The 14250-nt window shown below is 44.3% G+C and overlaps 1 protein-coding gene across 13 annotated transcripts in view; it reads right to left on the minus strand.

The window, feature by feature from the left end:
• Cux1 (cut like homeobox 1) overlaps nt 1–14250 on the minus strand; it is a 318232-nt gene that overhangs the window by 112089 nt on the left and 191893 nt on the right. For all 13 annotated transcript variants that reach the window (XM_085837322.1, XM_085837323.1, XM_085837321.1 and 10 more), the window contains exons 5-7: nt 13374–13511; nt 10163–10286; nt 2815–2891 (exon numbers count right to left, since the gene is read on the minus strand). In XM_085837322.1, the coding sequence (XP_085693448.1) occupies nt 2815–2891; nt 10163–10286; nt 13374–13511 (339 nt within the window). The remainder of the gene's footprint in view (nt 1–2814; nt 2892–10162; nt 10287–13373; nt 13512–14250) is intronic.

Consider the following 14250-nt stretch of genomic DNA (forward strand, 5'->3'; position numbering starts at 1 on the left):
TTACAATGGAGCTGAAAAATTCCTACTCCCTGGGGGCAATATGGCTGCCTTATGACTTGCAAGCCTATGGTAATTGACCACAGCTATAAATAACTCTGCTACTAGTTTATGCATTTCTATATAATACTTCAAAAGGTTGTGTGCAGATATGCTCGCATCTGTGTGTGTGGAATCCAAAAGACAAACTTGAGTGTGTTCTTCAGATGCTGTCCACCTTGGTTTTTTGTTGAAGCAGGGTTTCCCATTAGCCTGGAACTCACCAAATGGGCCAGGCTGGCAGGCAGGTGAGCTCCAGGGAGCCTCCTGTCTCCATCTCCCCGGGCTGGGATGGTAAACATGCTCCACCATGCATGGCTTTCCACATGGGATCTGGAGGCTGCTCTCAGACCCTTATAGGTGTATGCTATGGAACTGAGTGACCTCCTCAGCTACGAGAACACTTTCAGTCATTATTTTAAAATTCTTGCACTCAAGCTGGGTGTGGTGGTGCACGCCTTTAATCCCAGCACTTGGAAGGCAAAGGCAGGCGGATTTCTGAGTTTGAGGCCAGCCTGGTCTACAGAGTGAGTCCAGGACAGCCAGGGCTACACAGAGAAACCCTGTCTCGAAAAACAAAACAAAACAAAACAATCAAAAAAATTCTTGCACTCATTAGAAAAAAGTTTACTGTGGTCTGGAGAGATGGTTCAGAGGTTAAGTTTACTGTGGTCTGGAGAGATGGTTCAGAGGTTAAGCTCTTGCAGAGGACCCAAGTTTGGCTCCCAGTACTTGTGCTGAGCAATTCACAACTGCCTATAACTCCACTCTAAAGGGATCTGATGCCTCTGCAGCCACCTGTACTCACGTACACACACACACACACACACACACACACACACACACTCACACGAAAAGTTTATTTTAAAATAGTATGCTCTGTGATAGGAGCAAACCCCTCATCTATGGACTGTCAACTTGATTTACTGGCTGAACTGAAGAACCAGGCAGAGTGGTGCATGTCTGTCATCTCGGCACTGAGAAGGCTGAAGCAGGAGGATGCATTCCTGGCCACTTGGGTAACAAGGTGAGATCACTTCTCATTGAGGGGCTGGCCAGCCCCAGTCCTTGTCAGCATTCTCATGTTCACATCACCATGGCAAAACTGTCTCATGAGATTTCTCAGAATAAATCTTATCCATCCATCCATCCCCAAGTCATGATAAGAATATCTTTTCTTTTCTTTTCTTTCTTTTTTTTTCCCCAAGACAGAGTTTCTCTGTGTAGCCCTGGCTGGCCTCGAACTCAGAAATCTGCCTGCCTCTGCCTCCCAAGTGCTGGGACTAAAGGCAATGGGCCACCACTGCCCAGCAAGAATATTTTCTGAGGTTCCTCTTTTCCCTTAGTGTTAGAAGTTTTTCCATGCCAAGACACAGGTAGAACAATTAGTTTTACTTCTTTTTTTTTAGACAGGATTTCTCTGTATGGCCCTGGCTGTCCTGGCGCTCACTTTTAAGATACTCAGAAGGGAAGCTTCTGGATAAAGAACTGAACATGCCTATCCCTACACACCACCCAGCCAGCCTTGAGAGCATGGCATTCCCATTCATGTGCATAGTGCCTGTGTGATCATGTTCCTATACTCTCAGCAACGAGTGGCATGACCTGTTTTTAAAGAGCTGACAGTGATAGGAAAAACCATCTTTTACTAATAGTTTATCTGCAAATGTCTGACTGTTAAAAACCATTAGCACTTCCCCTATATGATGTACATTGCGCCTGCAAGCTGCCTGCTCCTTCCTTTATTCTTTTGTTTTTTTTTTTTAGAGATTTTATTTATGTATTATATGTAAGTACACTGTAGCTGTCTTCGGATCTTATTACGGGTGGTTGTGAGCCACCGTGTGGTTGCTGGGAATTTGAACTCAGGATCTCCAGAAGAGAAGTCGGTGCTCTTAACCACCAAGCCATCTCTCCAGCCTCCTTTACTCTTCTACTGGACTGCTTCTTCATTTTCTGGAATTTTTAAGTTCTATATTTATATAGTGAGCAGTGTGTAGACATATGGGTATACACACATGAATGTGTAATGTGAAGACTGGATAAAAGGTTTTGCCCATGCTAGGCAGGTGCTCTCCCACTGAGCCACGGCCCCAGCCCCTCCCTGGGGGAGTCTAGGCAGGGGCTCTACCACTGAGCCACGGCCCCAGCCCCTCCCTGGGGGATTCTAGGCAAGTGCCTCATTGATGAGCTACATAGCTTAGTGGTTGCAGTTTTGGACTGTTAAACTGCTTGTGACTATTTTTTGTCCCTCTAACATTTGTGTTCTAAGTTGGATCATGATGTCGTCTCCTTTTTCTTCCCACATTTAAAGATACTGTGCTGCTTCCTTTTCAGAAAAGGAAACAAAAAAAGAAAGGCAAACTTTAGTATAACCTTTTTTGGTATCTTTTAGAATTTAAAGGTTCTGTTACTGCAGTTCTGAACTTCATTTTGGGTAGAACTAAGTCTCCCCACCCCCATTATTGTTCCAAATGAGTTGTCAGCTCTTGACAGTTGGTGATTTAGAAGTGTTTGTTGGAAAGAACAGGAAGGATAGCTGGGGCAGGGAGGGAGAAGGCAGGAGAGCCACCCACATCTACATTTAGCAATCAGTGCAGTGACTAATGCAGCCAGGTAGAGCAGCCTGGGACATAAGCTTCAATTGTGTGGGCTCAAGGCTCCTAACTGCAGGATCCCTAGTAGCAACAGGTAGTAGAGGGGCTGGGAACAGGCCACGAGACCACCCGTGTTCGCCCACTTCCCATGTGGCTTCAAATAGGGTGGCGAACATCGAACCTGTTTGCAGAGTCTGGAGTTTGTGCTCAGCTTCCTCCAGTTTTGAGGTGGTGGACATCTGTGTCTCTTGCAGCTTTCTGGAAAGAATTAAAAAAAAAAAAAGAAAAAGGAGACAATGAATCCAAATTGGTCATGTTTTGACTACTGAGATAGGCTGTGTGCCCGAGCCCCACTGATGAACACGCTTCTGTTCTCCGGAAGGCCCAGCTGGAGGCAGCCTTACAGTGCAGCTTGACTCTCTGCACCTCAAAGTTGTGAATGCATATTAAACAACGTGGAATGTGAACCCCCTGGGGTCTGACATGTGGGGCAATTGGTGTGGAAGGTCCTCCTGTATGGAACTTGTTCCGAGATGGTGGATATTAAAAAGAAGTGAACCAGCATCATCATACCCTCATTGTTTTCTGAGGTTGGGGAGAAGAATGATACATTTACATTCTGCTGACACAGAAAAGGAATCTGTTGGCATAAAGGATGTCCTAAACAGATGTGACAGCTGTCCTTTCCTCTAAAGTGGAACGCAAATGCTACTACAGTGGGTGGGGGAGGGGGGACTTGAATATCTGCAAGCAGTTTACTATCCCCATGGTCTCCAAATGTAGTTCCCAGCCAAGAAATGACATGTTTTCCTCTGTGTCTGCAGAAAAAACAGGAATCTAAAATTAAGTTCATCATTTTATATTATATGAATATAACATATGTTCAACCCAATAAACCTGAGGGTACAAAAAGGGAAAAATGACAGCTTAAAAATAATAACAGCCAACTTTCTGTCACCTATAGAAAAACTGTGCTAATATTTTCCTGCCTGTCTGTTATAAAATGGGATGTGTGCTGGGGCTGGAGAGATGGCTCAGGGGTCAAGAGCACTGCTTGCTGTTGCAGAGGACCAGAGTTCATTTTCTAGTCCCTACATCAGGTGCAAAAGCTCCAGGCGTTCAGAGCCCTCTTGGCCTCCACAGGTACCCCTGTGCACACGTGGCATACCACACAAACACATTCATATGCATAATTAAAATGAAAAACAAATCTTAAGAAAACCCCACTTTAAATATAGTAAGTACAGTGGGTGTCTGTGTGCGCATGTGCATGAAGTGCAGGTGCACTGGAGTGGAAACTGGAGGCCAATATCTATCTATGTGTTCCTCAATTGTCTCTTCCCTGACTTTTTGAGACAACGTCCCTCACTGGACCCTGAGCTCACTGATTTTGGCTAGATTGGCTCGGGAGAGTGTCTTAGCAATTAATCCACCTGTTTCCATGCCCCAGGTCTGGAATTATAGATGTGTAGCTCTTTTTTACAGGGGCACTTCAGTTTGTATAGCAAACATGTTACCAACCGAGCCACCTCTTTAGTCCCCAAGAGTTTGTTTGTTTGTTTTGTTTTGTTTGTTTTGTTTTTGAGACAGAGTTTCTCTAAATAGTCCTGCTGTCCTGGAACTCCCTATGTAAACCGTTAACTCACTCACGTGCCTGTGCTTCTCAAGTGCTAGAATTAAAGGTGGCTCCCCATGGCTTTAAAAACCAAACTTAAGAGAGGAAAGAAAGACAGTCTTTTACTTTCTCCACTCCTCTGTACTGTTCTGCAATGCACATAGTGACCTAAGTGACTACAAGGCACAGGGACCTACTATGTGCCACACAAGGCAGGCAAATAATGTAATACACACCAGACTGCCAAATATTGTGCTATCAAGTAACATGTACCATACAGGTATACAGTAATGTTAACAGTGCAAAGTAAAGTAACATGTAACAGTATGTATAAATTAAATTATAACATGCTATGATGCAAAATAATTTCTTTTCTCCCCTTTTGTGGAGGGGAGGGTTGAGACAAGGGTTCCCTGTAGCCAAGGCTAGCTTCCAACTCTAGATCCTTCTGCCTCTGTCACAGATGTGACGGGTCATGGGCCATGAAGCCCTGCTAACAGACCAATTTCAATGGTCACAAGCTATATGCAATTTTTGTGTGTGGGTGTGGGGGAGAGAGCTAGATATTAGGAACCTTCCCAATTAAAAATCCTCTAATTTAAACTCCTGCCAGTATGTGTTTGTGTAAACCCTGCCAGCACTGGATAAAATCAAATTCAATATTTATTGCTGTCTCTTTGCATGCTCAATTTTTGGAATCTGTCAACTTTCAGAGGTTTTGCTATTGTTTGTTTGTTTGTTGGGACAGGACCTCACATAGCCAAGGCTGGTCACGAATTACACATCTTCCTGCCCACACATCCTAAGTGATGGGACTATTGGCATGTACTACGATGCCTGGCAAGTAAAATTGATCTTTCATTTTAATTAATTTGTAAAAGCTTTGTGCATATATAGATGATTAACACTTAGGGATAAGAGCTTGGGTTGGTGGCTAAGGGCACTTGCTACCCTTAAAAAGACCTGGGTTTGGTCCCCAGCACTCACAGTAACGAGCTCATCACTGTGTATGACTCTGATTCCAAGGGATCTGACACCCACAGGCATGCATACGGTACACATAAGCTCATGCAGGCACCCACACACATGAAAGAAAAAATTATAGATATACATACATACATACATACATACATACATACATACATACATATAATTTGGGCATGGAAAATGACTCAGTGATAAAGAGCACAGATTGCTCTTCCAGAGGACCTGAGTTTGGTCCCTAACGCCCTTACCAGGCAGCTTACACTGCATATAACTCTAGCTTCAGGGGCTCTAGCACAGCATTCTGGACTCTTCAGCCCATATACTCGTGTTTGCCAATTCATATGCAGAAAGGTACACATTATTAAAAATAAAAGTCACACAATTTTATCTTATATGTATAATTTTTTTCATTTGTTGATATCTTTGTTTTTTAAAAGATTTTTTATTTCATTTATATGAGTACACTATTGCTGTCTCCAGACACACCAGAATGGCATCGGATCCCATTACAGATGGTTGTGAGCTACCATGTGATTGCTGGAAATTGAACTCAGGACCTCTGGAAGAGCAGTCAGTCAGTGCTCTTAACGGCTGAGCCATCCCTCCATCCCCCTATTTGTTGATATCTTAAAAACATTATTATTACTGGGTTTTTAAAAATTTTTGTTTTAAAATTTAGATGGTCATGTTGACATAATTTTTCAGATACAACTAGAAAGATTTTTCTATCAAACTTTTCTTTCAGTATAGAAGAATTGATTATTATTCAAATTCCAGCTAGTTTTTTTTTTAAATCGGTGTGTGTGTGAAGGCCAAAAGTTAAAGTTGGGTTGGGTATCTCCTTTGGTCACTCTCCACCTTATTTATTGAGGTAAAGTCTCTAACTGAAACCAGAGCTCACCAATTCTGGCTAATCTATCCCAGGATTCTAAATTGCTGCTAAGATTGCGCCACTGCTCTGGATGTAATACTGTTCCTTACACTTGTATAGCCCATGGATATACTGAGATATCTCAGTCTTTAAATCAGGTTTTGGGTTTTTGTTGTTGTTGATTGAGACAAGGTTTCTTTGCGTAGTCCTGGTTGTTCTGGAACTCAATCTGTTGACCAGGGTGGCCTCCAATTTAGAGATCTACCTGCCTCTGCCTCCTGAGTGCTGGGATTAAAGTGTGCACCACCATAGCCCAGACAAGAAGTTCTCAAATTCTGTCTCTCTCCCCCAAATGCCCTTCAGGTCTCATTATGTATCCTGGAACTCATTATGTAGACAAGGTTTGCCTTGACCTCATTGGGATCTGTCTCTTCCTCCCGAGTGCTGGGATTAAAGGCGTGCACCACCACGCCCAGCCTCTCTTTATTTTTTGTTTTGAGACTGGGTCTCATGTAGCTCAGGCTGCCTCAAACTTGCTATGGAGCTAAATTCCTTGTACCTCCCCTGTGCTGGGATAGAATCTGGAACATTCTGCCAACACATGTATTGAACTTAACATTCCAGTTTTCACTCTTATCATGGTGATTGTTTGGCCAGGCTGCTGTGAATTTACTAAATCATAATTTCCACGAACAAAAGAGTTATGGTTATACATGGCCTGTATCTCTATATCCAGTTTTCATGGTGGGAGGTTAGACTGATGTATTTTTCTGCCACAACCAGCAACACAGCAAGAAACTGCTTGCTTTTCACATCCCTTTTTGAGACCACACTTGGAAATCATGTTATATATAGCCCAGGTCGGCTTCCATGTTGTGGGTGATTCTGTCTCCACCTCCACATTGCTAGGATTATAAGTGTACATCATCATACTAGCCATTTTCCTTCTTTAAAAAAATGATTTTAATTATTTGTATGTGTGTGTGTGTGTCTGTGTGTGTATGTGTGTGTCTGTGTCTGTGTGTGTGTGTATGTGTGTGTCTGTGTGTGTCTGTGTGTGTGTCTGTGTGTGTGTCTGTGTGTATGTGTATGTGTGTGTGTGTATGTGTGTGTCTGTGTGTATGTGTGTGTGTGTATATGTGTGTGTGTGTATGTGTCTGTGTGTGTATGTGTCTGTGTGTGTGTATGTGTATATGTGTGTGTCTGTGTGTGTGTGTGTCTGTGTGTGTGTATGTGTGTGTGTATGTGTCTGTGTGTGTGTATGTGTATATGTGTGTGTGTGTGTGTGTATGTATGTGTGTGTGTATGTGTCTGTGTGTGTGTATGTGTGTGTGTATGTGTCTGTGTGTGTGTGTATGTGTATATGTGTATATGTGTGTGTGTATGTGTGTGTATGTGTATATGTGTATATGTGTGTGTGTATGTGTGTGTGTGTGTATGTGTGTGTTTTGCATCTGGGTTAAGTCAGAGCACAACTCTGGAATTGGCTCTCTTTCCATTTCATGAGAGTTCCGCTGACCAAACTCAGCTCACCAGGTTTGTGCAGCAAGTACATTCATTCATTTTCTGTATTTTGTTCTTTGAGACAGGGTCTCACTATGTAGTCCTGGCTGGTCTGGAACTCATTATGTAGACTAGGCTGGCCTCAAACTCACATAAATCTGCCTACTCCTGCCTCCTGAGAGCATGTGCCACCATGCCTGACCCTATTTTCCTCATATTTATTAGTTTATTTTTACTCGTTTTTGTTTGAATTGGGGTCTATGTATAGCTCTCACTGATCTGGAACTGGCAACATAGACCAAACTGGCCCCAAACTCACAGAGGTCTAAGATCTGAATGGCTCTGTTTCCCGGGTCATGGGATTAAAGGCATGCATCAGCAGAACACCTAGCTTTTCCTCTTTCTAAACTGAGCCAATGAAGTCAGCATCACAGTATCCCTGAAGCTTTTGTGAGACACAGGAGGTGTCCTAGTTAGATGTAATTGTCAACTTGATACAGCCTAGAGTCATCTGTGAGGAAAGCCTTAATTGAGAAATTGCCTAGATCAGATTGGCTGGCAGGCACATTAGGGGTGGGGAGTGCCTTAATTATTAACTGATGCGAGAGAGCCCAGTGCACTCTGGGCTGCACCACACAGGATGGAGAAGGAAGAAGTGTGCCTCTATTGTTTCTGCGCCAGGTTTTTGCCCTGACATCACACAATGATGAGTTGTGACCTAAAAGACAGAAGAAACTTTTCCTCAAGTTGTTTTTGGGTATAATATTTTATTATAGCAACAAAAAAGTAGGTAGAATTGTTGTTGTTGTTGTTTGTTTTTAATATTGATGGTAGAGACTGAACTGGGCATCATGCAGTTAAGTATAACATGTATCAGGGAGCCTTACCTTAGCTTTGGCATCTTTTATTTTTGTTTATCTTTTGTAGGAAAGGTCTTGGTCTATATCCTATGCTGGATTAGAACTCATGATCTCCTAGGTGTGATGGTGTATGCCTTTAATTCTAGAACTTGCCGGCAGGCAGATTTCTTTGAGTTTTAGGCCATTCTGGTTTATATATCGAGTTCCAGACTAGCCAAGGTTACATAGTGAGACCTTGCCTCAAAACAAAAACATAAATGGAACTCATGATTCATAAAAGGAATGGAGACTCAGGAATACTGGGATCCTAAGTGGGTGCCAGTGTACCTGGCTCCTGGGATCTTTTTGAAGCCACCCTTAGAACTCTGATGATCTATGAAATCAATGGCCAATAGTACAACAAAACCGCACGCCAGGACTGGGAGATGGCTAAGTGAGTAAGTTGTCACCCAGGCTGAGGACCTGACCAATTGGTTTAGCTCAACTGGAAAGCTCGAGGTTTAGTAAGAGACCCTGTCTCAAAGAATAAGGTGGAGAGTGATAGAGGAACACACCACACCTCACACTGACCTTTGGCCTCTACACACACACACACACACACACACACACACACACACACACACACACACACACGCACACACGCACACACGCACACCCTTATGAGCAAACCTAACCCCTTCCTTGAAACTATAAATCTTGTAAGCGCCTCCTGTTAAAATGTATGTGTATTTCCTCATGTTAGTGCTAAAATTTAACATCTTAATTTAACTAAAGAGTTTTTAAAAATCTGACCAACATAGTTAGAAGTAGCAAGCTTAGGAGTCCCCATAGCTTTTACAAGAAATCTGATTTTCATTAAATTGCTCTATTAGCGGAAAACTACTCCTTTATGGAGAAAGTCTGGAATAAAGTAAGCCATTAGAAAGCCGTAACTGGCGCTCAGCAGGCGCAGCTTCGGTGCGTTTTACTGATGAGATGGAGGGTCCCTCACCCCAAGTGCCCGGACCACAACTGTGCCAGACATTTAGAGATCTTGACTTCTGGAATATTTATGTAGATGGCACTGGGTGAAAGTGTCATGTTTAGAGTGCTGTAAAAAGCCTAAACTCTTTGTTACTTTTGGTGCTGGGATGCAACCACACCCTGCACATGTGAACATGCATCCTGAGTTACCTCAGCCCTGGGCATGCCTAACTTTTTCAGTATTTACTTTTTATGTAACACATAAACATCAAATTCAATAACCATAAATGGAGTTCCAGGCTTTTCAGCAGCGGTGCATCTTGGGGGACCCTGCCCATTTCTGCCTCAGCTCAAGTACAGCTGCCATTTGTCAGCTTGTGTTCAACGCACAGAAGCCTCTGGCTGCCTGTCACCTCACCCCTGACACCAGGATAACAGGGACATGCTGCACTCAGGGTACTGTACAAGGAAGGGACTAGGATCACTGTCATTTTTGAACACATTTTTCTGGCAGACCTCACTCTCGGGGATGGTCATTGACAGTTGCTCTGCGCTGAGCTGTATCTGAACCCTTTGAGTAAACCTTTACAGGAGGAGCATTTGAGGTTTTTGTCAACAGCCTGGGCTGATTTCACATGTACAGTTTTTCAAACCATCATGTGACGACAGGGTTGGCAGTCAAGTGTTTCCCCGTGCTGGGAGCGTGATGGCACGGGGAGACTATACTTACCTCTCCTTCTCTGCAAAATCATTTTGTAGCTTCTGCTCCTTCTCCAGAGCGATGGTCTCGGCCTGACTCTTCAGGGTCTGCTCGTATTCTCGGATTTTCTCCTTAAGTGCTTTTATCGTAACCTCTGCAGAATGAAAGACAGAAAAACCAACAGTAAGGGAAGCGGTTCCTTGTAGCTGGGTGAACCATGCTTTCGTAACCTGCCAGGATCGCTGTATTTTAAACCTGAGCTTGTCCAGGCCGACACAAAATCAATGGTTATGAGTCCCTTTGGGGACCTTTTACTCCCTCAATGTGAAATTGAACTTGTAGTATTCAAGTTGGGGAGGATCAATGGGTTTTGCCAGGAAGGATTGTGGTGGTCCCTCCAGCACACTTAGAAAAGGGGGAAAATCGATGGTAAAATGTAATATTGTCTTTCTGATGCATCTTAAGTTGGTTCTCTACAGAGGGCAGACTGATAAAGTTTGGTGTGGGTTTAAAGACTCTACTACATGGAAAGGGTGCAAACGTTTTGGAAGTCGAGTCAGATACAGACCTCATCAGCCACCAAGGCAGCTTTGCTGTTGTTTCTTAGGGAGTGGAAAAGGGCTGTGGCCGAGGGACACTTGCTGACCCAGGGGAAACGACCATGTAGTTTGGGTGCTGGTGTACACTCTGACCACTTGCTTTAGTGGATGAGGGCTCTATATGTAGACCTGATACTGTGGGGTGTGGCAGGGGCCTGGGACTCTTTACCTGTGGGAAAGAGTGCCTGAGGAGGGGCCACCTGCAGGTCTAGTTGTCTAGCTGGAGTGTATAAGCAGGGTCCATGCAGCTCCCAGAAGTGACTTCCCACCCATGGCACACTGATAGCCGTCCCTTCAGTTGCTTGAGCTGAGCACATCCAAGCAAAACAAACAAACAAACAAACAAACAAAAAAAAAAACCAAAAAAAAAAAAACCCCGGAATGGTGCAGGGTCCCAACTCAGTGTGATCCTAGGACAGGACCTTGCCACGCAGCCCTCTATTCTAATAGTCACCCTTGTGGGACTCTGTGCATCATAACGCCTCCACAAACAGTGGAGCCATCTCTTACAAGGCCTCCTACTTGAGGGCTTTTTTTTTTTTTTTTTTTTTTTTCATTCCCAGTATCTAGCACAAGTTAAGGTAGAGAATGGAGAAGCAGAAACTGGCAGGTTAGACAGAACGTGAAGCCCTAGTATTCCATAGTGCCATCTGTCAGACAACAGGTATGTTGTGTTTCCATGAACACTCACGGACAAGAAATTAGGACTGGAATGGTGGCACATGCCGTAATGCTAGCTTCTGTGAGGAGGCTGGGGTAAGAGAATTATTAATTGGAGGCTACTCTGAACTACGTAGTAAGTTTGAGGATAGACTCAACTACATAGTGAGTTTGAAGCCACATGGTGAATTTGAAGGCAGCCTGAGTTACAGAATGAGTCTGAGGTTAGCCAAGCCTATATACAGCGAGTATGATATACTGAGTTTGAGGTCAACCTGAGCTACATGGCAACTTTGAAGTCAACCTGGGCTGGACAAAACCCCTGTCCCAGAGTGGGCAAAAAGGGCATGTCACTGGAGCTAAAAGTAATAGGAGATTTTCTTTAGGTCTGTATAATGAATCAGATACACACACACACACACACACACACACACACACACACACACAGAGCTGTCATTCAGGCATTGGGAATTCTGAAAGAAACAAGTCCTATTGCTGCAGATGGTTGCTGCAGGAGAGAAAAGTCTTGAAGGATCCCAATTCATAATCCCAGCAGCTCCCTTTTAAGTGAGGCAGGGCCTAGCAGAACCAGACCGAAGTAGAATCTGACCACTAAAATATTTGCTGTGGAACCAGTCTCTAGTCAGTGTGTGATCATAGACCTGACGGCAGCCACGGAGCCTTCTACCCTCACACTCCAGGCCTGTCTGTCCTAGCTCTTCTTACATCATTCCAGCCTCTTCCTGGATCTTCCCAGACAGTGCCCCTCCCGTGTCTGCCTCCAACAGTCTTAAATACAAAAAGGCTGTTCTTCACAATCCTAGTCATTTAGCTTTTGATTCCTTTTCTGAAAGCTCACTAAGCAGCAGGGCATGCAGAGGAGCCAGCCAGGCTGACACCCCTCCCACCTACCTAAGTCCTCACCTGTGTCTCCAGAACAAAACCACAGATACATGGACACATAGGAAATTTGGGAGTTGCTTTATAAACCTTGTGACTATTGTTGAATTGGGCCTTTTCTTCAATACAAGGAAGCCAGAAGGCTCCGAGGCTTTCTGCAGTTTGTTTTTATTTTTTATTAATGGAGACTTGAACCTAAGGCCTTGATGATTCAAGGGTGGGCAGACATTCAAGCACTTGAGCCACTCCCCCAGTCCCTCACTGAAAGATGTCCAACCGCTGAGCTACTATATATCCTTAGTCCTCTTTCTGCTTTTTATTTTGTGAAACAAGCTCTGACCAAATTGCTCAGAGTAGCCTTGAATGGGGCTGTAACCTAGGCAGGTCTTGAACTTTGAATCCTCCTACTTTGGCCCCTGGAGTAGCTAGGATTGCTGTTTACACCAGGCCAGGTTCGAGGGTTTTAAACACACCTGGCTTTCAAGTATAGGACAAATTTCCTTATGTTTGTCTCTGGCAGGAAAAGCCTTTGCCTTCCACGCCTTGTGATGCAAGGTAGTCCTGCTCGAGTTCTCTCTCCCTCCTCTCTCTCTCTCTCTCTCTCTCAGTTCATAATGAGTAGATTAGGTCAATAAGGGAGGAATGGTGTGTAAGCACACGGCCTGCAAGAATGAGTCTTGTCTGGAGCCTTAATGGATCAGTAGCAATTACTAAATGACTTACTGTGTGTGACCCTTTGATCAGGAGCTGGCTGTCTGACAGGTGTCGCCCAGAGGCGACACATCAGTCTTTGAAAAGACAGATCCTATCACAAGATGATACAGGAGGAATTTTCAAAGAATCCCGATTCGGCCCAGACCAAGGGCAATAAAATCCTATGTAGTTATTGCGGGAGGAAAAGTTTAGCTGTGGCAAAGCTAGGCAGTGTCATTATCTTTGTTTAAGAGATTCGGCTGCTTGCCCCACCCTGGCTTCATGAGGAGGGTAACAATTACAGCCAGTCCCAACACTATAAAGAAGGCAAAGGGGGTGGGGGAGCGGGCAGAAAGCACAGCTAGGCAGGTCAGCCATTTGCCACTAACCTTGATTCTTCACTTCAGCAAACTCCTTGTTGTACTCTTCTAGTGTTTCCCTAAGTTTCTGGTTCTCTGTTTCAATGTCGTGTAGACGCTGCACTTTTATTTCCAGCTGTTGCCCGACGTCCAGGGCTGGTACCGGATCTACACAACGGGAGAACACAGGTCAGCATACTCACCCAGATCCTCATCTGGGAAACACTCTACCATCAAGCTATGCTCTTAGCCCCTCACTGGTGAATTCTAGGCAAGCCCTCTTCTGCTGAGCCACACCCCCAGTTCATAACCAGGCGAGTCCAAGTAGGTGTTGTACCTCTGAGCCACATCCAGTCTCTTACTGGCAATTCTCGACCAGTATCCAGAAGTCATCTCCTGGAGATTCTCTTGGGGCCTAGATTCCCCTTTCATAGCCTCTTTGGCCACTGGCCACTCAGTCCAAGATCCTTAACATGTGGAAATGGAGTGACAACAGAACTCACTGGGATTTGCCAACTCTGGTGGCTGGGATTCTTTAAGGATTTTCATTTACTGGTCAGAAATAACAAAACAGGCATACTGAGTGGAAGGAAGGAGGCCTCAGGGCAGCCTATCTTATTTACAGAGCCTTCTCTGGGGGATTCTGGTCCATGAAAAGGTGCAACTACATTAAATGAGTCCAGGAAGTCCAGGACCTGGAACTAAGTAAGTTGCTCAGGCCACAGAACACTTGTATGGACAGCACTTTCTTAGAAGTCTCACAATGGCACTAACTACAGAAGAGGCACTAAAGTTAAGTGAGAAGGAAGAGCTAGCTTGAGTTTACCTGGTTGACTGGTAGAAAGCTGAACTAAGCCTGCTGACTCCAGGTGATCACCATTTTATATATACATGGAAACTCTTGGAG

The sequence above is a fragment of the Mus caroli genome, unplaced genomic scaffold (assembly GCF_978045245.1).
Source record: "Mus caroli unplaced genomic scaffold, Mus_caroli_1 scaffold_4, whole genome shotgun sequence".
In the NCBI taxonomy this organism is placed as follows: Eukaryota; Metazoa; Chordata; class Mammalia; order Rodentia; family Muridae; genus Mus; species Mus caroli.